The 24,420-nt window shown below is 60.3% G+C and overlaps 6 protein-coding genes and 3 non-coding genes across 9 annotated transcripts; 3 read left to right on the plus strand and 6 right to left on the minus strand.

Annotated features, from left to right (window-relative positions):
• Positions 1-1,575: 1,575 nt before the first annotated feature.
• EHS24_005681 (uncharacterized protein) lies at positions 1,576-6,348 on the minus strand (the record flags this gene model as incomplete). Its single annotated transcript, XM_028621171.1, has 5 exons — positions 1,576-1,903; positions 2,007-2,239; positions 2,296-4,621; positions 4,696-5,456; positions 5,545-6,348. The coding sequence occupies 5 exons, from the start codon at positions 6,346-6,348 to the stop codon at positions 1,576-1,578; spliced, it is 4,452 nt and encodes a 1,483-aa protein (XP_028477623.1).
• Positions 6,349-11,138: 4,790 nt separating this feature from the next.
• Positions 11,139-11,962, plus strand: EHS24_005682 (uncharacterized protein; the record flags this gene model as incomplete). The annotated part of the gene is made up of 4 exons (XM_028621172.1): positions 11,139-11,243; positions 11,366-11,384; positions 11,440-11,454; positions 11,508-11,962. The coding sequence occupies 4 exons, from the start codon at positions 11,139-11,141 to the stop codon at positions 11,960-11,962; spliced, it is 594 nt and encodes a 197-aa protein (XP_028477624.1).
• Positions 11,963-13,171: 1,209 nt separating this feature from the next.
• On the plus strand, positions 13,172-13,818 carry EHS24_005683 (uncharacterized protein; the record flags this gene model as incomplete). The annotated part of the gene is made up of 4 exons (XM_028621173.1): positions 13,172-13,283; positions 13,338-13,438; positions 13,484-13,653; positions 13,710-13,818. The coding sequence occupies 4 exons, from the start codon at positions 13,172-13,174 to the stop codon at positions 13,816-13,818; spliced, it is 492 nt and encodes a 163-aa protein (XP_028477625.1).
• A 514-nt stretch (positions 13,819-14,332) lies between these two features.
• EHS24_005684 lies at positions 14,333-14,439 on the minus strand. The gene has a single exon. It is a non-coding gene; the product is annotated as a tRNA-Val (tRNA).
• Positions 14,440-14,679: 240 nt separating this feature from the next.
• On the minus strand, positions 14,680-14,781 carry EHS24_005685. Its single transcript has one exon. It is a non-coding gene; the product is annotated as a tRNA-Val (tRNA).
• Positions 14,782-15,066: 285 nt separating this feature from the next.
• On the minus strand, positions 15,067-15,167 carry EHS24_005686. The gene has a single exon. It is a non-coding gene; the product is annotated as a tRNA-Val (tRNA).
• A 240-nt stretch (positions 15,168-15,407) lies between these two features.
• EHS24_005687 (uncharacterized protein) lies at positions 15,408-16,849 on the minus strand (the record flags this gene model as incomplete). Its single annotated transcript, XM_028621174.1, has 2 exons — positions 15,408-16,469; positions 16,517-16,849. The coding sequence occupies 2 exons, from the start codon at positions 16,847-16,849 to the stop codon at positions 15,408-15,410; spliced, it is 1,395 nt and encodes a 464-aa protein (XP_028477626.1).
• A 423-nt stretch (positions 16,850-17,272) lies between these two features.
• On the plus strand, positions 17,273-19,436 carry EHS24_005688 (uncharacterized protein; the record flags this gene model as incomplete). Its single annotated transcript, XM_028621175.1, has 4 exons — positions 17,273-18,701; positions 18,760-18,836; positions 18,874-18,991; positions 19,045-19,436. 4 exons carry the CDS (start codon positions 17,273-17,275, stop codon positions 19,434-19,436), a joined length of 2,016 nt encoding a protein of 671 aa, XP_028477627.1.
• A 377-nt stretch (positions 19,437-19,813) lies between these two features.
• EHS24_005689 (uncharacterized protein) lies at positions 19,814-22,701 on the minus strand (the record flags this gene model as incomplete). Its single annotated transcript, XM_028621176.1, has 3 exons — positions 19,814-19,853; positions 19,907-22,139; positions 22,188-22,701. The coding sequence occupies 3 exons, from the start codon at positions 22,699-22,701 to the stop codon at positions 19,814-19,816; spliced, it is 2,787 nt and encodes a 928-aa protein (XP_028477628.1).
• Between the last annotated feature and the right edge of the window lie 1,719 nt (positions 22,702-24,420).

Here is a 24,420-nt window from a genome sequence, read left to right on the forward strand (position 1 = left end):
AGGCGACAGTAGCGGTGACGCATGACAATGGCCAGCAACAGCGACGCAGCAACACACCAGACATGACGAACGCCCCTTGGCCACTGGCAGACATGCGGAAACTTATCGCACCAGAAGCACAGGAGATCAGGAGAAATACCCACTAGCGTTATAGCGTGTGGTGTACGGTGTGCCGTATATCGTCATGGCCATAGTGTGTTTTCGAGAAACACAACATGTGGTGCGGGACGCCGCGGCACACCAGCCATAGAGCGTTTTCATGGCGGCCGGTAGTGGCCGTGCCCACTACGCAGGCGACACACTTGGCCGAATGGCTGCCCTTTGCTGCTCACAGGATCAAAGGCTCCACCTTGCACCCCGCTGATCCGCTGAGATGAGACAACTGTGCCGATATGCCGAGGTCATTAAGGCCATTAAACAGCGGTATGGAAACGAGGGGGCCGACACAGATGATCCGGAGATCCGGAGGAAACAACTTGTCTCTCGGCAGGTTAGTCACGCGCACTGTGTCAAGGGAGCCCGAGCCCGAGCACGAGCGCACGAGCACGCGAAGCACAAAGGCCAGAAGCCAGAAGCATGGCGACTGCGCAAGAGTGAGAGAATCGGTGGAGCTGGTGGCGCGCCATGTGACACTACTTGCTGCCACGGCCGTCTGACACACGGCCACATCCCCCACCCATCTCGGCCATCTCCATCACCATCCATGTGGTCGCCGTGGTTGCCGTGGTGGTCGCGCGTGGCCGTGGACCGAGGTCGACGTAATGCCATACCAGGGAGTTTGAGCCCAGGACGAGAGATGGGAAATGGTAAAAACTAGTGGCCAGCGCAGCGGTACAGAGGCACACAGTGGCGTGAAATGACCGAGAGAACTGGGGGGGCAGGGCGCCCTTCTACTCTCCCATGCAGCGCCCACACGCATGCTAATGCCATCCCTGGGACGATGTCGGGCAGTAAGCCGGACCAGATCGTAGACGACAAGCGCCAAACCCACTGGTAACGAGGTTGGCGAGGCCACGCCAGCACGCTGATGCGGCCAAAGTGTTGGCGCTGGCGTTCTGCCTGCGTGTGGGTGCAGTGGCGCGCAGTGGCCGATTATCTTCTATCTCGTCGCCGATGCCACGAACTGTTCGCCGAGATATGCGGCTCGTACACCGTGTTCGCGCTGCCGTCGCAGGTTCATGGACTTGAAGCCCTCGCGTCAGCCCGCAACCCGCACGAGGTCTTTGCTCTGCTCAACCTCCTCCCCCTCCTTGCCACTGCTTCATTCCTGCAACATGTGTTTGTTCGTTGTCATGAAGGATCTGCATTGATCCAGATGCGTAATGTATGCACTGCTCCTACTGCTATGGTTGGCGTGATGATGACGTGGGTGAAGCTGGGTGAAGCTGGGTGTTGGTGGGTTGCCGGTGGTGGTGCTTGGGTGGTGGTTGATGGGTAGGTGTGTTGGAGGTGTTGGGATTGGGGGTGTTGGGTTTACTACTATCTCTGTCTCTGTCTCTTCTCTGTCCTCTCTCCTCTCGTATCGTCTGTTCTATGCTACACTCATGCCATCCCCCCTCTCTGTGTGGGTGGGGGCTATACTTGGAGCCGTTGCGCGAGACCCGCGCCCAGCCATCCGGGGCGCTCGACCGCATTGTTCAACTTCTCGGAACCCTGGCGCGGCTCGAGCAGCAGACTCTTGCGGTACAGCGCGTCGAGGCTGCCGCTTCCGCGCTCGGCGAGGACGCGCTGCAGGAAGAGCTGCACGGGGTCGAGCTCCTTGAGGTCAAACGGGGTCTGGTACCGGCGGAAGTCGGATGCGATGCGTCCCAGTTTGGTATACTTGTCTTGGTTGATGAGCTGGAGCTCGGGGTTCAACGTCGTGGTCCTCGTGTTGGGGTTACCGTCCTGCGTAAAGGTGATGCTGAGCGGTGTGTCAGTAACAGCAAGGGGTAGATGGCCTGGTGGACAGGATCGTGGGACATGGTGTTCCGTGCCATTGCCGCGTCCACAATTTGTACACTCACTCGCTGAGGATAAGACCCAAAAACGGCAGGCATGGCCCGGCGGTCTCACGCAGTCGCGTGCGGTACGCGGCGTGGTTCTTGGTGTGCTCAATCACGCCGCGCAGGCGGTCCATGAGGACGCGGTACTTGACAGACAGCACGTCCCAGGTCTTCTTGAGACGCAGGATGGTGCTGCTGTTGAGACCGGCAAGGACGGCGAAAAGGCTCGAGTAATTGTTGAGCAGGAGGCATTTCTGCGGTAGCATGTCAACAATCGAGGCAAACGCGACTTGTTTTGTTAAAGACTTACGTCTGCGAGCTTGATGAAAAACTTGAGCAACGCCGCGCGGTGCTTGGCGTCCTGCTCGTTGAGGATGACGTCTGTGACCCAGCCAGTGATCTGGTTGCTGAGCGTAGACAGCGCCTTGAGCTCGGGAACAGACTTCTTGCCCGTCATGAGCAGGTCCTCGGGGGCGACAGCAGCAAACAGCTTGCTCTCCATGATCGTGAGCTGGCGCGCAAGCTCGAGCGTGTCAAAGTCGGTGATGGCAATGCTCGATGGAGCGCCGGGACGCTGGAGCTGCTGGTGGAGGGCCTTGGAGATGATGGGCGTGGGGAGAGCTGAGGGAGCTGCGGGGGTGTGGAGCATGCCTGTGAGCGTACGCGTGCGGTCAAAGTTGGCCGACTTGGGCGTCGTTGCGACGACCGTGCTCTCGCTGCCAGTGACCGACGTGGCGACGTGCTCCCTGCGCTTCTTGACGGCGTCGAGAATACGCGGGCCCATGCCACCGGGGAGGGTCGTGGACAGGGTGTCACGCGCAAACGCCTCGAGCGTGTCGAGAACCTGGTCGTCGCTGTCGGGACGCCAGTACGACTCGAGCCACTGCTTGATAAAGTTGGACACGCGGATGCGCACCGGAATCTGCTTGGAGCTCTTCCAGGCCTGCAACTGCTGCTCGTCCATACCCTCGACAACGGGTGGAACAGGCATCTCGTAACGCGCAATAAGCGTACGGACAAGCTCCTCGGGTGTCGTGAACAGGCGGAACGTGTACCAGAACGCAGACGAAAAGTTGAGGTCGGGCGTGCCGTCGTGAGGAGTCATCTTTTCGACAAGAACGCGCAGGGTGCCGCCAACAAGCGTACCCTCCGAGTTGTAGGCTGTCTCGTTCAAGTCAAAGTCGTGCTTGACAGCCCAGAAGCGTGATGGGTCGCCGTCTTCGCCAGCAGGAGGAGCCGGGGGTGGGCGGGTAGGGGCAGTACTGACGCTCGAGCTGCGCTTGATGTCCTTTTCGGCTTGGTCGCCGTTTGCCTGCTCGGGCATAGGTGGCGCCAGCGAGCTCGCGCTGTTGCGCTGCGAAATCGAAAATCGCGACTGGGATCCAAGCGAGCCAAGAGTCGAGGGGCGGGACAGTTCCCTGTCGACCGACATGTACTTGCCAAGGTCGACCGACCGGGAGGGCGACTTGTGCGCAATCTTCTTGGTGGTGGGCGAGGACAACGAGGTGGTACGAGAACGGACACTGAGCAAAGTGGCGTCGGAAAGGCGACGGGTCGTCGGGTCGCTGGCACCGTCCTTGGAGGGAGTGGCGGGAGGCGGGTGCGAGGTTGGGCGGGAGCCCTCGTCGTCGCGGAGAGGGCTGACACGCATCGTGACATCGCCCTCGTCCTCCGAAGCCTGGTCGGCAACAATTTCTTCGTCGTCGTTGTCGACGGGACGCTTGGGAGGCGGAACGCTGACCCGGGCACCGCCGTCCTGCTGGTAGCGCCGGTGCAACTGGCCAAGGGACGTGGCACGCCTCGCGAGGCTCTGCAAGGACTGGGGACCGCGGATTCCAAGGCCAATGCCTGCGTAGCCGCGGTTGGTGCCACTGCCGGCAGACTGGGGGAGGTCATAGTCGGGATGGCCAGCGTCCTCGGATACACATTGACAGACCACGCGGGCGCACTCGGTGCCTGCGCGCAGAGTGGTGGTAGTGACTCGCAACAGGCCCGTCTTTTCAGCGTCGTACGCGTCCTCGCCACCTTCTGAAAAGGGAGCGTTTGCGACGGCCTCGGCTCCCTCCACAAGCTGGCTGGCAGCGTCGTAGAGCTCGTCGCGAGCGGCCTTGAGCGACTCGAGTTCGCGCTGACGGACGCCAAGCGCACCAGCTTGCCTGCCAACACCCTCGACAATGGTCAAGAGGTCGCGGACGCGGTCCACCGTCTCACGAGTGAGCTCGATCAGGTACGCATGCGAGGAAGGATGCGAGTCGATGTGGTGAGAGTGGATATGGCCAATAAAGCTGGCAATGATGGACAAGAGCGCGTCCTCGGCGGTCCCAACTGCCTCGTGAACGGCCTCGCCCGAAGGATACTGCTTGATGGGTGGGTCCGGGTATGTCTCGGCGGCTCGCTGGGGCACTGCCGATGTGCTCTGAGAGAACTCGGTTTGTAAGAGCTCCGGGGATTCGGTCTGCTGCTGGGCAATCTGCTCAAATGACGGCCCGTGGGCGTGGCGGGCATGTGACGAGGCCCGTCGGCGAGACCGAAAGGAAACGGGCGACGATCGACCCGAGCCAGAGCTGCCGACGGACGGCGACTTGACGGATACGGCAGAGACAGATTGGCCAGTAATGGAGTTGGCCGAGCCGCTGCTTGTGGGAAGAGGTGGGCGGGACCGCCACCCTGTCGACGGGCAGTGCCGCGCAAGTCACTAACACTGGCCGACTTCATCCTGTAGGCGTCGGGTCCGCGCGAGCCGCTGCCAGAGGGGACCTTGACGCGCATCCGCGACTGCGGCATGCCCGTGGCGGTGGTGAGGTCGTTGGCGCTGCCTGGGGGCTCGGTTCCGTCCGTCTCGAGCGGCTGCACCGAGACACCCGCCTCGCTTGCATGCAAGAGGAAGCGACGAACGCTGGCAAACACGCTGCGAGCAGCTTTGCCAGTTGCCACCAACGCAGCGTCGTCGTCGCTCTCGTCGACTTCTGTCCCTGCGAGTTTGGCGCACGCGACGAGTTTGCTCAATTCAGCCAGGACATAGCGGCGCTCCTTGGCGAGGATTGGGTGTGCTGCTAGGGTTCTCGATTCTTTGCTGAGGCAGTCCATGCGAAGCAAGGCTGCGCGAATGGCCGAGATGACCTGTGCCGCCGACGGCTGGATATGGGCTCGTCGATGGGAGTGGATAGACGACTGCAGCAAGGACAGGGACTGGAGGATGGGCTGAAGGAGGGTTTGGAGGGCGGGCGACAGTGGCTGAGAGAGAGATGACGAGTGCCCACCACCGCCTCCTCCTCCTCCGCCGCCATCTGTTGCACGACTTTGTCCAGAGTAATGTGACGCATACGAGAGTTGAGAGTGGACCGAGTGCTGAGAGGCGTGCGAGGCGTGACTGGCGTGCGACATGACTGACGTGTGACGGGAGCGCGCTTCGGCCCGCCGATCGTAGCTCGCATTGGGGCTGGGTGGGTCCCGCTCTGAAGCACGGTACATCTAGAAGCGGTCAGCATGGTGCTCTTGTCTGCGAGAATGGGAGAATGCGAGTGGGGGTGGAGAGGGGTTTGGCTTTTTGGTCACCTACCTCGCGGACCTCTTCACGGTCAAGTTCGCGGACATAGTTGCTAGGGAACCATCCGCGACGGGAGTGCACGCCGTCGCGCTCGGGGATCTCGCCGTCCCACCACCCGGAGCGGTCGCGGCCGTGGACACGGATGACTTCGCCCTGGTTGAAGCTGAGGTACATGTTGTGCGCCAGCGCAGAGCTCGACGGCATCGAGCTCGAGTCGAACGAATAGATTGCCTGGCAGTGGGATGGGCTCGGCAGCGCTGCGCCCGAGACGGGTCGAGATGACTTTCGTGGTGAGGGAGGGGTGTGTGGTGTGCTGGAGCGTCGTCCTCGCAGCGAGCCGGATCCCGACGCGCCAGACGTCGAGAGGGCTGGGCTGGGCTCGTCGGCACTGAGCCCACTGCCAGCACCAGCACCAGCACCAGCACCAGCACCGCTGCCGTTCATGCCACTGACTGGGCGAGGGGCGGTGGAGGACCTGCCCCAGCTGCCGGCTGCGCTCGAGGCGGAAGATGGTGGTTGTTGGCCTGGCGCGGAAGCCGAGGACGATGCCAGGCCAGACGACATGTTGGGTGCCGAGTGACCCGACTGTGACAATGTTGAAATGGAAGACACGGACTGGGTGTGGTGGGTGTGGGTGTGTGTCGCAGACGCGTTTGGAGAAGCGGCGTGCCCTGCCGCAGCGGCGGCGGCGGCGGAGGCGGCCGCGCCGTTGGGTTGCGCGTAGACTGCGGGGGTGGCGCCCACACGTTGGGACGAGTCCGTGCCCGCGCCCGTGCCCGCACCGGCAGAGTTGCGCAGTGCAGGAGGGTGCTGCATGTACGCGGTGGGTGCGGAGGGGGGTTGGGGGGGGGGGATGGGGGATGGGTGTGAGAGACGGTGTGTTTGTGTGGTGTGTGGTGGTTGCAACAGTTGCTGCTGGATTGATTGCGAGCACGACCAGGATTATGGGCACAGCACCAAGCTGCAGCGGCGCGACGGCGGAGAGCACGGCGGAGAGCGCGGCGCGCGCGAACGCGCAATGGGGGTGGGTTGAAAGGGAAAAAGCGCAAAAGGGACGGGCCAAACGGGGGGCAGCGGTTCAGCGGTACAGCGCGCGCGGGGGGAGACGGCGGGGGAGGAGGAGGCGCGCTGGGCGGGATCGTCCTGGCGATGGGTGTTCTTGCGCTCTTGTGGGTGCACTCCCGCGCACAGGCAGTCGAGTCACGCAAATTGCACAACACCTGTGTATGTTGCATACATACACATAGATATAGCACATATGGCACCTTCCTGCTGCTGCTGGCGCCGTCCCTCGGTCTCTCTCTCCATTCATGGCACACGGCACATTGTTCACTCGCCGAACGAACAACTGGGCCAAACAGGCCACACACCACCACAACGGCCACAACAGGGACGCGAGAAAAAACAACGCGCCGGAGCGCCCAAAAACCCTAACACTGATAACCATGTCCTCGTTGACCTTTTGCACCGCACGCAAGCTGCACGCACACGCACAACCACCACCTTGATAGTCTCGGTCTCCTCCTACACCACTCACCGCCCGCGTGGGTTCCGGCCCTGTGCCAGACGCCTCTCTCTCTCTCCGTTGGGTGCAATAAAAAAATAAAAAGTGTGCCTCCAGAGTGAGGCGGGAGGACTCGCTCTCCTGCATACTTGCGACGAGGAGCCAAGCCTGCAAACGCCATCTGACAGTCGCCGGCACAGAGGGAAGCCGAGGTTCTGACGTGCTGAACCCTTTGGCTGTCCTTCACAGAACGCGTGATCGTGAACGAACACAGGTAGGACAAGGGAAGCGGTAAGGACACCCGGGGGGGGGGGGGAGGCGAGGGTCACACATCCAAGCAGGGTGGGACAAGGTCGATTGTCCAGTGTCCACCCAAAGCCCACGCGATCACGACCAGGAGGCGTTCAGGCCTGGTCTTGTGCGCCTGTGCGGCTACTGTTCAGCAACTTTGGCAACTGCACTGTGCATTCCTCGCAATGTAAAGGCCCAGGCGCACGGCCAACGCTGCCACGCCACCGGCACACTCGTCGGGCATGGCGGGATGGATGGCTGTCCGCAACGCCGCCACCAAAGCCGCCACCATGTAGTGTACGCGGACCAAAGTGTTGGGTTCGCTGTATCCCGTATCCACATATCCACACCTGCTCCTCGGATGTACGGACGTCTGCATCCCTCCCCAACTGTTCTCTGCAGAGTCTGGTTGCCAGTTTGCCTGCGCACGCTTTCATATACCCATTCCTGGCGATGTGGAGTTTTTCCTCCCCGCTGCGCGCCCATGTTGTTCCCGGTTCCTTGCGCTCCGCAGGCCCACTTTCGTGAGAGCCTCGCCCTCTTGGGACAGAACTCGTCGGTCGCCAAGCGTGTCCGCGGTAACTGCTTTCGGGCAAAGAGACACCGCGGCGAAAACAGTTTTATCTGAGGTACGGCCGAGCGCCGCGGGCTGGGATTATACGATGGAAGCGAGAGAGGGGGGGTGGGGGGTGGGGGTCCAAGCCCAAGATCGAGAGGCTAGAGGCGCGCCATAGGAACAACGTATGCACCGCACAGACCACAAGCCCATTTCTTCTCTACCTCTAGCCGCCATCCACTCCTTGCGCAGTCGAGGTACCACAGTTTGTAGTTGGAGCTCTGGGGACTTTGGGAGGTTGTGTGGCAGGACTGGCCGCGTGATGATTCCGAGTACGACGTCGTTGCCGGACCAGGTCCCTCCCGGTCACCTTTGCGAGGTACCCATAGATCCGCCCCGCTCGTGGGGACCAGTGCACAAAAGTTCGCTCGCTAAAACATCTGGCAGTTACAGACGGCCATCTTGCAAGGCTATAGCTTCAGTTGCAAGGCGGCGGCCGTAGATGTCAGCACCCCTGCACCAGCTTGACAGTCGACCTGGCCCATCGTTGCTCGGCCAGGACTGGCTTCTTCATGCGCCTGATTTATTTGTAAGCGAGGACCCGGCCGGTACCGCCCAACTTCTCTTTACTGCAAGTTTCGACTCGCGTCGCCCTTCAATCACGCAAGACAATAAAGCTGCAGTAGTAGCATTAGTACTCCGTGGCCCCGCGGCGTATACTAAGAAAAAAGAGGACCTGCAGAACAAGAGACGCGTCTTGTTCCGCGCTCTATGCAGCAGCCAGAGGCCAGAGGCTTTCGTGGACGTTGTTTTACATCCAGGCACGCGACCGGACCACATCGTTCTGCGCGTTCCTACAGTCTACCCGGCATCCATGCTGTGCCTTGTTGCGTTGGGGGGGCTGGGGTTGGGACTTTGTTACTCCTTGGCGACGTCGCTTACAGCTTGCTGCACGCTCGTAGCGTGTTGACGGGTGGGCAGAGGTTTTCATACAGGCCGTAGAACATCATGAACCAGACAAGATTACAGACACGCGACTCTCGACAATTAATGCCCGACAGCCCGGGCTGTCACCACCATGTGGTTGCGCTTGTTGCAGGCGGACTGTTCCTCCCCATAAACCCAAAACAGTGTCACACATGTCACAATAGAGTTGTCGGGCTAACGTTAATCGCACCTTTCCGGGACAAGAACGAGGCAAATCTCGCTGTTCCGAAGGGTTTGTTGTCGGGCGGAGCATGGGGCCGGCCTTGGCGGTGACAAACCCGAATGCAACTGTCCACCATTCCTGTTCCGTTCACCTGCCGGACTGTTCCTTGCGTCCAGCTGTGTGCCACCGCCCACGCCCCAGCAACGCAGTACGCCGAGTCGCGACCCAACTCTCGGGACGCGACTACGGTCGAGCCCGCCGTCGCCGCTTTTAGACACCCGCACCCCGCGTTCTCCGACCTGAAAGTAAAGTCTGATGCGCCACTCGACCCCGTCCAACAGTACCGGCGGTGAGTGCGCTAAGAGTGAGAGCTATAACTGGTGGCTTTGGAAACATTAGGTTGGGACATTCCCTCACATGTGGCATCCTCCTGCAATCATGATCGCCCCGCCGCAGCCCAGCCAGATGACCGATCCAGACCCCCCTGCGTCCACTTCCTGTAGCGGCGGCGCTTGCTAATGAACCCACCCGTAACCGTCCACATGTGGCCGTGCTGTACGGCGTATGGCGCATAGTGTATCTGATATGAGACCATGCTCGGCGTACTGTGCTCGGCCTTTGATCTCGGCCCGCCATAGTCCGAGCGCGCGGCTTGCACGCGTCGCCACATTGCCACACTGGCATACTGGCACGCGTGTTCGGGCCACCAGCACATCGGAACAGTCCACCAACCCCCGCGCAGGTGTGTTCCTGTAGAAGCATTCAGCTGCGCACTGCCCGTGCGTACCCATGTGCACATGTGCAGACCTCCATATCAGATTGCCATCGAGTCCAAGCGTCGCAATCTACCCCGCGCTTGTTGCACGCTAGTGTCGATCATGAATATCGCACATGTCGCCACAAGTACTGTAATCGGCACACCAAAGTTGTGGTATTGGAGGAGGAGGTCCGAGACACAGGAAAAGGCAAGGGGAGAGGGGAGGGGGCCTCAACGCAGGAACTTGTACCCCTGCAGTGTAGAGTGTGTACCTTGTAGGACATTGGAGGCCGATATGACGCGGCCGTCAGCCATGGTTGCTGTTACATGCGGTCGCCACTCTAAAGCTGGGCGAAACTGAGGCTGAATGGTCAATAGTCATCGGTTTGGGAACCTTGCGGCGACTGTGGTGGCATGATGCATGATCGCAGCCACTGATGGCGCAGAAGAGGGGTTCAAGAGGGGAAACACAGGCGCGTTGCAACGCGAGTCGTCAAGGGAGCGCAGGACACAACGTTTCACGCAATGTGGGAACATGGTGCTGGTTACTCGCCACTGACTGGACACCAGAACAGATTTGTAACCAGCCAAGAGCCAAGACTGTCTGCGGCGCTCTGACCTCCACAGACAGTCTTCGCACCAAGGGATCACTCAACTGTCGGAATCGATTCCCGAGTCGCCACTCTTCCATCTGTGCCCTCGGTCCGAAGGTGCCGAGCCCGCCCTTGGAATCCAGGCGAGGTGATATGGCAAGGAGATCAAAGTCACACAGGCGGCCAGGAGATTAGACCGTTACATACCGAGTGCTGCGGTGTGCCCAGCCCGACCACACCGTCTGCACGTCCACGACCGCTCACCTCTCCGTCCTCTCCGGCAAGCAGTGGTGCGTGCCACAGCGTCGCCCCGCTCTCAACCCGCACCCCGGTCTGTGCCCCCCCACTATGGCCGCACCAGGATGAATACGCAGCAGGTGAGACCTTGGTCACGATGTTCAGGATCGCCAGGACGATGTTTAACTGCGTTTTCAGGACTCGCCAGGGTGTGAAAAGAAAGTCGGTCCGCAAAATCAAACGCGACAAGAAAAAAAAGAAAACAGTCGAAAAGTCGGGTGGTGATAGCTTACGTAATATTAGCTTAAACTTACGTAATTATTTTAATTAACCAACCTTACGTAATATTATGTTTGCTTTACGTAATATTGCATTATTACATAACAACCCACGTGGCCGTTGCCACGCTCAAATCGCCGCTACCTCCGCCGGTCCTGCTGAGCGTCCCAGCTCCCCTGGTTCGTTGTCGAGATCGTCGTCGGTGTCCGGTGAGCAGTGAGCACCACCTCGAGCCCAGCATGCGCGCCGCCGCCGTCCTCCGCAACGCCGCCGCTTCGGCCGCCAACGCGGCCAAGCCCAAGCCCATGAGCGCAGACCCCACCCTCTACCACCTCGCACCAACCGTGAGTCGCAGCGACCAAGAGCGGGCGGGAACCACCGATTGTCACTGAACTACAATGTCATCGTGGTCCCGGATCTCGGTCTCGAGTCGTGCCCTCTGAAGTAAACAGTGCTAACGACGTAGGGTTTCTGGAAGAAGTTCCGTACGTTGGCGTAGAACGACTGCTGTTGGGAGATTGTGCTGACCCGCTCGTTCAGGTGACGCTGTTGTCGGTGAGTTATTGGCCCCATTTGTTGTGTTCACGAGTAGACAACTGACATGCCAGTCAACCCCGAGATCTCGTCGGGTCTCCCCCTCCCGGACAAGCACCGCTACCCCCAGCCTGGATCGCGTACTGAGCGCTACGCCACCCCGGCCACCTCGGCCTCGGACGTTGCCTTCAACTCGTACTCGGACCGCGACACCCGCAGGGCATACCCCAAGACCTCGGTCGTGACCCAGTCCGAGCTCTCGGCCCTCCTCCTCTCTTCCCCGGCCACCGGCGCTATCGAGGCCGGCGCGACCGCCATCACCGCCGAGACCGCGCCCGCACTTACTGCCGCCATCGAGAAGCTCCCCGCCGGCCGCGCATACCTCGCGTCGGGCATCACCACCGCCGCCTCCGAGGGCCTCCCTCCCCTGCCCCCGACTGCTCGTGTCGGTGGCAAGTGGATCGCCAAGCACGGCGACGAGATCCCCCATGCGCCGGACGCGTACTTCCCCATCTTGGGATACAACTAGAGGGAATATGTAAGAATTGACTGCAGGAACGGTGTTGGAAGTGTGTCCAAGGACAGCTTGGTGTTGGACACGGAACGGCAGCAAGTAAGACCGAAGAGAGGTGCCAGTTCGCAGCGGTGTCCGAATTGGTCTGTCCCCGGGCCGTGCCCGCTGCACGTCCATGTCAGGCAAGTTGGAAGCCAGCCCGTGGGCTCCGGGGACCAGAGGACGTGGCCCCAAGTGGACGCTCCTTCTCAGTGGACCAGGCCCGGGCCATACCAGTGTCACCGAATCGTCTTCGGACGAGGTGCGCACAGGTGCGGAGCTCTGGGCTTCTGGGAGCCATTCATCAGCCCATTCCCGCACGTCCAAGTGCCGGTCGCGTGCATACTGACTTGCGAGGCCTGATTGACGCTTCGGTACGGACGAGTACTAATGTTAAGGTATCTGAAGCTGGGCCGACGCGCACAAGCCCAAGATGATATCAACTCGTGCCGTGACTCTACCTCCGCCACAAGGTACACCACTGTCCGCCACGGTTTTGTAGCTGCTCTGGTAGCCCCCCGGGCCACCTGCTCGAGGTTCTGGACACCGACTTGCAGTACCGTTGTCAAGCAAGCACAATGACCAACGCCCCAGCCGCTTTGCAGCACTTCCATCAGCACCACCTTATCGTCTGGTATTAGACCAGGATGTCGCCAAGCAAGACCGGTCCACCATGTGCGAGAAGGTGGTGTCAAAGAGGTGCTTGAAAGTGGCGGTGCGTTCGTCATTGTGTTTGCTTGCCGGCGTCTCTGTTGTCGAGGACGAGCATGCGATTGCGGCTGGCTTGGATCTATATCAATCCCGCAGAACGCTCAATGTGCATGTCCATCGTAGTCGACCCCAGGCCGCGTGTTGCAGGGGGCAAGGATGCTAGCTACTGCCAGTAGGCCAGTAGCTGTAGATGACCTGTCGCTGCATGAGACACCGCGGCATCCTGGCTGGTGGTGGGCGGAATCAAATAATGCATCCGTCCGTGTGTGTGTGTGACGTGTGTGTGGTGGCGTTTTGTGTGCGTGTGTGTGTGTGTGTGGATCTGGGACATTGGCCTTCTTTGTGCATGTCATTGTTCCATTCCTTTGTCCCCCCCGCGCGCGCGTACACTTTCTCCCCCATGCATCATGTCGTTGTTTTGAAATCCAATCACTTTCCAATCACTTGCTCACTCACCCACTCACTCTCCCAGCCATGCTCCTCCAGCGCTACCTCGGCACACTCTTCGTGCTCATCTCCCTCCCCTTCGCCGCCGCTATCAGCATCGGTCAACAGTTCAATCTCAAACCGGGCGTTTCAGCTTCTAGTGGGTCTCCAACGCGCCAACCATTGAGGCATATACCTGACCCACTTACATCAGGCTGCTTTCTCACATGCCACACCATGGCCACCAACAGCGTCCTCCTTCCCGGACGCGACATCAACTTTGTGACGGCCATAGGCAAGAACTGTGCTTTTAACGTGGGTGCCAGCTCCCGACTGATGGCAAGCTCTAAATAACCCCAGGAATGGGCCGTGATGGTCTCTGCGTGTCTCCCTTACACCTGCGTCTCGGCGCCAGACCTCGGCTACGCGATTGAGTATGGACACAGCTTCTGTGCCCGCGCAGGATACCACAAGGTCAACCTCACTCTGCCCCAGTGGTTCCTGGACAGCGAGGGTGGAGCGTGGTACAAGTGAGTCGAGAGTGGTGGGGGGTAAAAGATGGGCGCCGTATTGACTGCACTCTCAGCGAGACGCTGGCCAAGAGGTCGGCAGCCTCCTCCTACGCCGGACCTGCTGCGACTTGGACCTTGGCGCCAGCCGCACTGGCGGCTGTCTTGGTGGCTGGAGTGCTGTAGTGTGCTGGTGGTGCTTGACAGACTCTGCCGCCTTTGTCAAAACTCATAATTGCAGATGTATCTTGGCTGTTTATATATATTTCCTCGACTGTACTATGGACATGCAGTTGCACACCGTCTGCCCATTCGCCCTTCACAGATGTCGCGTTTCGTGAGGCCACAAGGTGAGCATACCGAGACACGGATCACACATTTACAACGCCACCGGCGCACCGGTGCCTCGCGCACAGTGTCGCCACCCTCGAAGAAGAGTGTTCGGCAGGCTTTTTGCGAGCCGTCTCGTGTTGAAACAATGATGTTGACAAGTGGATTCGAACCCAACTCTGTTCCAGAGCGCATTAACGTGTGTGCTAACGCCAAAGGAGACATGTTACATTACGTAACACGTTGTTCCTTGCCAAGTAAGTGGCGCCGATCCTCCTCCAACAACGACCACCTCCGCTACCTTCTCCGACATTTCTACATGCATGCCCAGTACAGGCCTCTCTTCCAGGAGTGTCTGGAAGGCCAAAAATGACGTTTGACGGGGTCGAACCGCCGACCTTGTGCGCAACGCTGGACCGTGGGTTGTCCCGGGTCCCAGTGTTAAGCACACGCTCTAACCAACTGAGCTAAATCGCCGTTGGTGGAAGCTCTTCGTGCAGTGTCACTGTGAGCGCTGACGCTGAAGACTAGTTGTTTGAGTGTCGTGGGGGAGGTGGTGAGGATGCTAGGAAGCAGGATGGTGGATAGAGAGGCAGACGGAGGACCCAAGTTGGGTCGTGTGTGGCCCTCCGTGGCACGTTCTTTTCTGCAGGTTCTCCCTTCTACTCGCAGTCACGAGTCCAGAGTACTCTTCCTGAGCGTCTCAGTGCCCAAAAATGACGTTTGACGGGGTTGAACCGCCGACCTTGTGCGTAACTCTTCACCGCTAGGGGATCCAAGGTGTTAAGCACACGCTCTAACCAACTGAGCTAAATCGCCTTTGATGTCTGCTTTCCTGCCGCCCCGTTGCCACAGTGTGGGTTCCTGTAGGAGCTCTGGGCATGTCCAAAATACCCTATGGTGGGATACAAAGACTAGGGTCATGGATTAGCATCGGTAGATGTGAAGCGTGCCGGCAAGTCCAAGGTGTAGCCGGCGGCAGATGAAATATCAGCGAATATCTCGATTTTTTCGTGCTCTTGGGACAAGCTTCCTCCTGCAAATCACCCTCGTATCCATCCCAGACCAAAAGCAAACACCTAGATGTGTCTCAGCACTCAAAAATGACGTTTGACGGGGTCGAACCGCCGACCTTGTGCGCAACATTCGACTCGTTCGAGTCCAAAGTGTTAAGCACACGCTCTAACCAACTGAGCTAAATCGCCGATGTTTTTCCAGGCGTGTGGTCTCGATTCGCGGCGAACGACAATGTTTTGAGAGCTGGAGAGCACCGCTTCAGTTTAGCTATGTACACAGGGTGCGTCTGGATTGCCGGTACCGATGGCTCGGAGGTTCGCTGGCTGCAGCAGCAATCTGTGAATGGCTTTTTCCTCATTTATTGATATCATGTCCATTAAGAGCTTAATGTCACTGTCCACAGACCATAAAAGCAACAGCGACGACGCCTACTCATTACTGACTGGCTTGAAGGACACCTTGAGATGTCCCAAGGCCACCAACGCGACTCGCGGGTCCATCTTACCCCTCGCCTCCTCCAGCTCGGACGACCTGTGATTCGGAAACAACTCGTTGACCTTGCGTCCCAGTTCGGGGGTGACCTTGAGGTTCCCGGCTCCTTCATACACGAGTGGGGTGAGTTTGGCAGGTTTGAGAAACTTGTCACTGTCCGGGGTACCGGGAGTGCTGGGGGTGCCGGGAGCAGTGCTGGCTGTGCTGGTGCGGCGCAGAGTCGGTAGCGGGAGAATCGTACTGAGACGGCGTGAGAGGCGGCGGAAGGGAGTGGCCGGGTTGAATGTCGGCGGGATGGGTGGTTTCGGCAACGAGAATGGCTTTGGAGGAGTGACGACAGCCGGTGGCAGTGGGGGAGGGATCGGTTCACCCACAGTCCAGAGGAACGGTGCCTCCTCGTCGCCTCCATGCGTAAACAGCGGGGCAAGAGCGACCGAAGGATCCGGGTCGACCATGGCGTCGGCACGAGAGAAAGCAAGCGCGATCCAATCCAACAGTGCGTCGAGGTTCCACTGGTCGACGGAAATGTCATGCCTGAACAGGTTTCGCGGGTCGCCGTCAGCCAGGCGGCGGGGCAAGCCAGCGCCCGTGGCCCAAAACTCGTCGTGTTCCATCCATTGAAGCAACGACAGGCCCCAGTCGAACCGCCTCGCCCAGTCAGGCATCACCTCTACGACCACCTCACGCTCGCTCTTGACCCAGATACGGATGAATGAAGTGTTGACCATTGAAATCCCCACCCGGCACCCGCCGAGCTTGTAACACGCGAACAGTGGCGCCAAAAGCTGTAAAAAAGCGACGCGGGACCAGTGTGCCCGTATTTCATGGTCGCTCCAAGACCTGGGATCCAGTTGCAGGTAGCCCCAGACGAGGAATGGGTGACGCCTGTTGTCGCTGCGGACAGCGTAGCCCATCGCCTCAGGCAGGAGAGATGCGAATGGTGCCGGAGTGCCGAGAGCGGGTGGGCCAAGAGGACTGCCTGTTTCACGGCGACTGAGCTGGCGGCGTCAATACGTAGGGAAACAAGCATGCATGAGCGACGCACCCTCGTATACTTGGCCTTGATCTTGGCATAGTATGCCGCAACCGTACTCGACTCCCATACCACAGACAGATCCTCGAGTCCGGTGTCGCCGGCCGTCAGAAAGAGCCCGAGCCCATCTACATTCGCCGCCACGTTGGACGAGGTGGGCGACGCGTGAAGTGCAGATAAAAAGGGGTGAAACCGGCAGCCGGGTTGACCGGGGACTGAGGGAAAGTTGGCATCCATGTCGTAAAGCGTCAGACGGACGTTCTCCTGCTGTACCGAGCTCATGGACGCGTATGAGAGGTGTAACGAGGACAAGGGGGTGAGGAGCGGTGCCTCGCGGCGGGCCATCGCGGGTAGAGGCGCGTATTAGGTACTGAGTTGAAAGTTGTTAGGAGAGTAAGGTTTGAGTGAAAGAGACAGAGAAAGTTGGCATGAAGAAGCTGTGAGTGATGGGAACGCTGACTCGCAGGCTGTGAACAGGGAGTGACCAGTGGATTCCCTCACTGATGGATAGAAAACACACAGACACTGCATGAATCTCCCCAACGGCAAGACGTTACGCAGATCTCCTGCTGGGTGATGAGAATGAGCTTACATAAGCAATAAACACATGGCTGTGCCTGACGAGCGCGACTGACCTGAGAGTCTCCCCCCCCCTTGTGCTTCGCCGCTTGCCGCCCGCAGTCAAAACAAGCATATGACAACAAACGACTGGCAGACGACATCCACAACGCGACTCTCTTTCACTCTCTCTCCTTCTCCACACCTCCCATGACTCTTCACCTAAGCATACCTCCACTCCCAGACCCGCCTCACCAGTATGGTGCATCCTTGGACGCTTCCTCGGCGGGGCGGACATACCACCACCAAAACTCCTGGGTGCCCGCACCGCCACCCACCTCGCTGCAGACCGACGAACCACCACCTGAGCATGTCAAGACCTACACGCCCGTCGTAGACCCAGGATTCCTCATTCCTCGGTTACCAATGTCGGGGCCGTACCCATCTCCACCAGCACCACAAGCGCCGCAAGCTCACAGGAAATGGAAGAACTACATGATGTCCATTGGCACCAACTTTGATCGCCTGGATGTCACCGACAAACCTCTCCCGCCAGTGCCCAACAGCTCTTCACTGCCGCAGCGACCTTCACCACCTCGCCGGAAACAACCCCAAGCAGACCTCCCTCCCTCCAACACTTCATCCTCGTACACGGCGTCGTCGTACACGTCCTCCTCGAGTTCGGGGCACCTGTCGGGAAGCGCGGGATACCCTTCAGGTGGTGGATACGGGTCGAGCGCGCCGCCGTCTGCGTACCAGCAACCTCCCTCATATTCACAACCTCCCCCAGTCCCCCCTCGACCACCACGTCTGTCCAGCGTCGCCACGGGGCCACCAGCACCGGCTACTGCACCCCTTCCAGGGCGTCCACGGCCCTCTGTATCCAACGCTTCTGCCAGCAGCTCGGCCCGTGTAGCCTCCGCTCCAGTTGGTCTGACGGTACCGCCCTCGTTGTCGCCGACGAAGAAGGTCTCACCCTCTCGTCCAGCCAAGGGTTTGGTCAGGATGAGCCAGCCCAAGCTCACAGCATTCGCCAACCCCATCGCACCTGTTGTACCAAAAGTGTCACCTGTGACACCCAAGAAACAGCGATCCCAGTCCGCCACTCCAGCCGCTGGTGCGATTATCGTCGACCTGACGGCAGACAGCGACGACTCGTACCTGCCCTCGGACGACGACGACTCGCCACCCCCGCGTCGGTCTGGGCAGCAGAGGCGTGCCGTCTCCGCCGAGCCCAGGCTGCAGGCTGCCGCCAAGGCAAAGGCCACTCCCAGCGCCTCGGCCACATCGACGCCCAAAACCCGTCGCGCTCCAGCATCGGCATCCAAGATCCCAAGGACGCCCAAAACAGCCGCGTCAACACCGCCCAAAGCCAGCTCTGCCCGCTCGTCCACCGCGACTGCCACCGACCCACCTGCAGTCCGCTGCGCCGGCTTTACGCGCAACGGCAACCAATGCAAGCGCCTCGTCAAGTCTGCCGCACCGTTCCTCGCCTCCCGCGACCCGAATGTGGACGATGACGATGCCGAGCGCGTTATCGGGAGGTACTGCAAAGACCACGCTGGGCTGGTCTGTTTCCCTGCTGGTTTTTACTGGCGCGACGCGCGGGGAAAGGCTGGAATCTGGATTGATTTTGCAGGTGAGTGGAAAGCGCGACAAGGTCACGCACTGGGAAGCCCTCGCTGACGACGTGGCAGATTACATCCCAAGCGACCTTGGACAGCAGACCCAGACGCTTATGCGCATGACGATGGAGAGTCCTCTGACTGCAAAAGTGGGTACAGTCATCCTTTGAGGTTCTGACCCAGCAGGAACTCCCCGGCTTCCTCTACGCCTACGAGCTGCGCGACCTGGCAGACACGTCCACCTCGTACTTCAAAGTCGGGCGGACAGACAACGTCCCAAGACGCATTGGACAGTGGAGTAACCGTAAGTCGCCCAACGCGATGGCCCCTTTGCTAGTTGCTGAACACACGTCGCAGAATGCACCAGCCACACCCCGACCTTGCGCGACATCTTCCCCCTCAAGGCCCCGCCGTCGATCACGGCCATCCCTGGAGGTGCGGGCCTGCACCGGCAGCCGAGCGTCGCGGGCTCGCTGCTCCCCGGCGCCGTCAAGGCCGGCGTGGACAACCGCCGCATGGTCCCGGCCGTCAAGCGCTGGGAGCGCCTGGTGCACTTGGAGCTGGCGGACCGCGCCGCTGCCCAGAAGAGCACCGAGTACGACGCCATCCTCAAACCGTGTACCGACTGCGGGGCCATCCACCGCGAAATCTTCCCGCTCGAGGATGCTCGCGGGCTGTCGACGTATGAGGAGATTGTGGTGGACGCTATTGGGAGGTGGGAGCGGTTCATCCGCGTTATTTGTGATTGAGACGAGTAGATGCGAACAAGGCCTGGAAACGCTGGCGAGTACCGTGTGTACGAGGCTGCCACAAGGGTAGATTGATCCGTTGTATCCTGTCAGATGGGTCTCATGTGATCGATCGTGTATAGTCCTGTATCCGTAGCATGGGCAAATGAATATATATTCTGTATATCGTGGACACAATTACCGAGAAGAAGACGTTGGAGGGATAGATACAATGTGGGGTTGGAAGGTAACGTCGTATAGGGCATAGGCTTAGGGCATAGGGGAGCGTAAGGCATAGAGGGAGGTGGAGAAGGACGAGGAAGACATGAGGCAGAGACAGCGGGGAGCTGACAGCGGGGTAGGGGGAACGAGACCGAGTTAAGACTTACGACCCCACCTTACAGGTAGTATCGGTTAGCGTGCGAGCGCGGCTTGGGCCTAACACAAATGTCAGCAAGCGTCCATGGCTGTGGGCGGGTGTGAGCACTTACACAGCAGCGCTGGGACCAGCACGGATATCGGTGAAGAGGCGGTAAATGAGAATGACGGCCCATTCCATGTAGTCCAGGAGCAGAAGCACCAGGCAGAAAAAGTCGTGCGTGACACGCGCGGGAATGGTGACGGGTCCGGCGGCGCACCTCTGCTGCGGCGACGCGCTCATGGAGTACGCGCGGCGGTGCGCGGCGGCGTTGCCGCTGGCCATGAGCGGGTACGGCAGCGGGTACTGCGCGCCGCTGCCACTGCGACGGTGATGAGCCTGCGTGAGGCTAGTGTTGCGGGCATGGACAGCCGGCGTGGAGAGGAGGAAGAGCGGGCGAAGCGCACGCACGCGCGGCGACGGAGTAGCGCGGTCGCTGTACTCGTCCCACGGGTCAACGTTCGGCGCGAGGTGCGCCGGGCTCGGCGTGTCGGCCATGGGCGGACGAGGTCCCGCATGGGCAACTGGAGTCGGCGCGCTCAACCCAATGGCCGGTGCCCGGGGAGCGGTGATCGTGCCGTCCTCGTACAAACTGTCTGTGAAGATGTGAGGTCCGTCCGACTCGTCATCTGAGATGTCAGGAAGGTTTGCCTCGCGCGGCGAGGGCGAGGGCGAGGGCGAGGGCCACGAGTGTGGCGACCATGCCAGGGGCTCCTTGGCATCCGGTGCCCAGCGGATACGACGCACGTCACTGCCGTACAGCTCCTGGTAACGGACATCGCTCACAGAGTTGTCTGCGGGGAAGACGAATGTGCCAGGAGGAGACGAGTGGCGGTGTGAGGGAGTGCGGTAACGCTGGGAACCACCGCTAGACGAGGACGCATATTGACCGTAAACGCTCTGTTGAGAGAGATCAGAGATGCGTCCAGTCAGCTTGGCCTCGGCGAGACCGATGGCGAGTGCGGCCAGCCTGACAGCGGCGCTGGGGCGAGGGGGTTCGGTAAACTGTGGCGTATATTGGTAGTCGGAGCATGAGCAGTCCGAGTCGCGGCGACGCTCAGGCGATGGCGAGTAGTTGCTGCCCAGCTCGCTGCCGAGCGTACGACGACCATGTACGAGATAGTCTGAGAGGTACGAGCGAACGCTCGCAAAGGCAGACATGGGGGAAGGCGGAAAGCCGAGACGAGTGGGCGACGCCTGGGCCGACATGCCACTCTCTGGCGACGGCGACTTCAGAGGCGTCTTGGAGAAGGACAGGGTGCGGCGGTGGGGGCCTGTACCAGTGGTGCTAGCGCTGTCTGAGCGCTCATGGCGAATGTAGGTACGCGGCGAGGGGTACGGCGAGCGACGAATGCGCGACGAGAACGAGCTCTGGGCGGGCGACGTCAAAGGCGAAGCCTTGTCGGCAGAGCCTGGACGCGAAGCGGGCTGGATGGTGAGCTGTGGCGTGAGCGGCGCGCGCACCGGCGTCGGCGCCACCACCTTGGTCGGCGAGAGAAAAGTGTCGGCAGACACTGCGGGGCGCGAGGTGCCAGTGTATCCGCCGCGGGACAGCGCGAAAGTGAGAGTCGGGGCCTCTGACGCCGATACCCAGTGCTCGTCCTGGGGAACAGCATTGGTGTGCGAGTCGGGCAGCGACAACGGCTCTGCCATCACAGCCTCCGAGACGCTCTCGGGCGATGGGTCGCGCGACACCGGGCGCGTGGTCGATTCGCTGGTCGCCTCCGAGTCGTCAACCGATACAAGAGTCCGAGGAAACTCTGGAAACGCAGTGGACCCCCATCCGATACGCTCGTCATCCTGTGGCGGGTACGAGCCGCGAGAGCGGCGTGGTGGCGAGCTAAGCGACGAGCGGACCGACTCGGTCTCGGATGGACGCTGAGCAGCCCAGGTGTCCTGCTCCATCTGCTCCGCTACCGCGTCCTCGGCATCCTCCAACTGTTGGCGGAGCTTTGAGTTGTCGCGGCGAAGACGGGCATTGGCCTTGCGAGTCGCCTCTTCGCCCTCACGCGACTCCAGAAGCAGCGCCTCGAGAGCGGCAATACGAGCGTCGTCCTCTTCAGCGCGCTGATCGGCACGGATAAGAGACAGACGCTGGCCTGGCTTGGTAGCCACAGGAGCGGCGCGACGCTGAGGGAAGGAAAATGCGAGGTCGGCGTCGGAGGGTAGAGAGTAGCGCTCGGGGGAAGGCTGGGCAGAGATTGGCGAGCTGGTGCCAATGATGGAGGGAAGCTTTGCGGTGGGGTCCTGGTAAGGGTTGTCCCCGAATACCCCAAGACGGACGGATACCTCGGCGGACATGCTGTCTGGTTTGGGTCAGTTTGACGTAGCTAGCCTTCAGTTTCCCAACTCACCCATTTCATTCTGTTTCAGCAGCCTGCGAAGACCGCGCAAAGTGAACGTGTCGCCTGCCTTCTCAGCCTCCTCGTCCGTGTCCATGTCGTCCTCGACATTTTCGAGTTCGATAAGGCTTGTGCGGACAGACGAGGGACCAGACTCGAGGGGGTCCGGCGGCGGTGGGGGGAACACACCGCCGAGGCTGTGCTGGAGCTCGTCCTTGGAATCTTTGGGCGACTCGGTGAGGCCGCGACGGTACGGCGGGGGCGGCGATGCAACAGACGTTTCCGAGAGCATGCTGAGGGGACGAGTGCGCAGAGGCGGCGGTGAAGCGTCTGACGACTGCGGCTCCTCTCTCATCTTTCCCTTGCGCTTGGCCAACATCGGCGACGGAGTCGTTCTGGAAGCCTTTGACGGCGACGCAAGAGGCATCTTTGTCGGAAGTGGACCAGCTTGACCAGGAGGTGAACTCAGCTGCGAACGGCGAGCCCCAGGAGGCCTTGGCCGGCGTGGATAGTTGGGTGTGAACATGGAACTGTTGTGTGGTGTGTTGTTGACGGCGGTGTGGACGAGTGGACGAGTGTGAAAGAGAGATAGAGAAAATGTTGCGTGAGAACAGGCGGCTTGTAGTCCCGACGCCAACAATTGACAGCTCTTGAGCGGCGATGATAAACAGTCAAACGCCAAAAACAAAGACACCCTCGGCTGTTGATGTTTTCCGCAACCGGCCCTTTTCTGTGGCCTGTATGTCGTCCTCCGTTTTTCTGTCGACAGCTTGACAATGCGACAAGTTACTGCCTCCAGCGGACAGAGGAGCCCGCGGGGTTGGCTGGTTGTATGCTGTGTATGGACATGTTGACAACTGAAACCTTGAGCGTTTGTTGTCGTACACGTCTCTCCCTCGCAGCCTCCCAATTCATGGGCTGCTGGATTGACGGCACCGGGTGCGGCACGCGCGGACCTGACGCCGACCTGACGCGCCTGACGCGGGGGGCGGGGCGGCGGCCCGGCGTGGCGGGTGCTGTCGCCGGTGTGTCGCCGGTGATGTGTCTCGTACATACGAGCGCCAGAGCGCAGAGCTGAGCGGGGTGGCTTCACGTCCGCAATTGACGCGCGTGGGCTCGTCTGTGGCGTCGCACGCCCATCAGACAGAGATTTTCGTGTGCAGTGGGAAAATGTAAAATCAGGCGCGTTGCGGGGCCACTGCGCGTACCCGCCTGCCCCTCGTTCCGATGTTTACGTGTTGACACGCTGACACTGGTGTTTGTCCCATCCCACGCGCCATCTCGTCTCCCCGCCTCATGCTTGCCTTGTGCGCGCGTCTGCAAGGCCTGCAAGGGCTGGCCTGTCATGCCGTTAGACATGCTGGATCCTGTCTGCAGGGACGTGCGTCGCTCCTGCGGCAATCTCAGCACACAATCCAACCATGGCCAATCATCTGTCAAAAGCCAAAGGCGGCAACCCTTGGCATGTGCGCATGTGCCCTCTCGACCACACCAGCAACGCTCGCAGCTCCCAAGAAACGAGGCACCACCACCCACTCGTCGTACTACATACTGGTAGCCCCTGTTGTGTTGCGTTTACTTTGTGGGCCGCATCGTTTCACAGCAAGCTCAGAGTGTGAGACTTCTCTCATGGGATACTTAGATCCCAAGACAGAACATGTGCAGCAGCGGAAGTACGACCATGCGAATTTCACAGCACGTTTGGTACCGTATGTGACCTGGTTCCAAGTATGGGATTCCCCGTTCCCTCTTGAACAATATTGGTCCAGGAGTGAGCAACTACTGCGCTTCTAAGCTGGCAGTGCGCAAGGACGATAGCTCGATAGGCCGGCTACGCGGCTGACAGTGCCGGCCATGAGGCAATGGCTGGGCTGGGGGACAAACGAACGTGACAAGGCGCTGGCTCGCTGGCCCGTTGGCCCGCTGAACGACCACGACGTTGTCACTGTGCCGCGCTCGTCGGTATCGCATCCTGCACGCCATTTCTGACCCCACTGACGCTCGTGTTGCGCTTCTGCCTGCCACTCCCCCGTCGCAGTGCGCTCTCTTTCACTTGGCTTACCATAGGGGGCACACCACTGGTATACACTCGTACACTGGACTGTTTTGGTGACCTTGAGATAAGGCCAAAAACGGGGCCAGATGGCGCACTGGCTGTTCCAGTCGCGACGCCTTTTCGGTTCAGCGGCACGGCACTCTTGGCGTCACCCCAGATCACGCCAGTCGCTGTGCACGGAAAAGACGC

Source organism: Apiotrichum porosum (genome assembly GCF_003942205.1).
Source record: "Apiotrichum porosum strain DSM 27194 chromosome Unknown scaffold_3, whole genome shotgun sequence".
Lineage (NCBI taxonomy): Eukaryota > Fungi > Basidiomycota > Tremellomycetes > Trichosporonales > Trichosporonaceae > Apiotrichum > Apiotrichum porosum.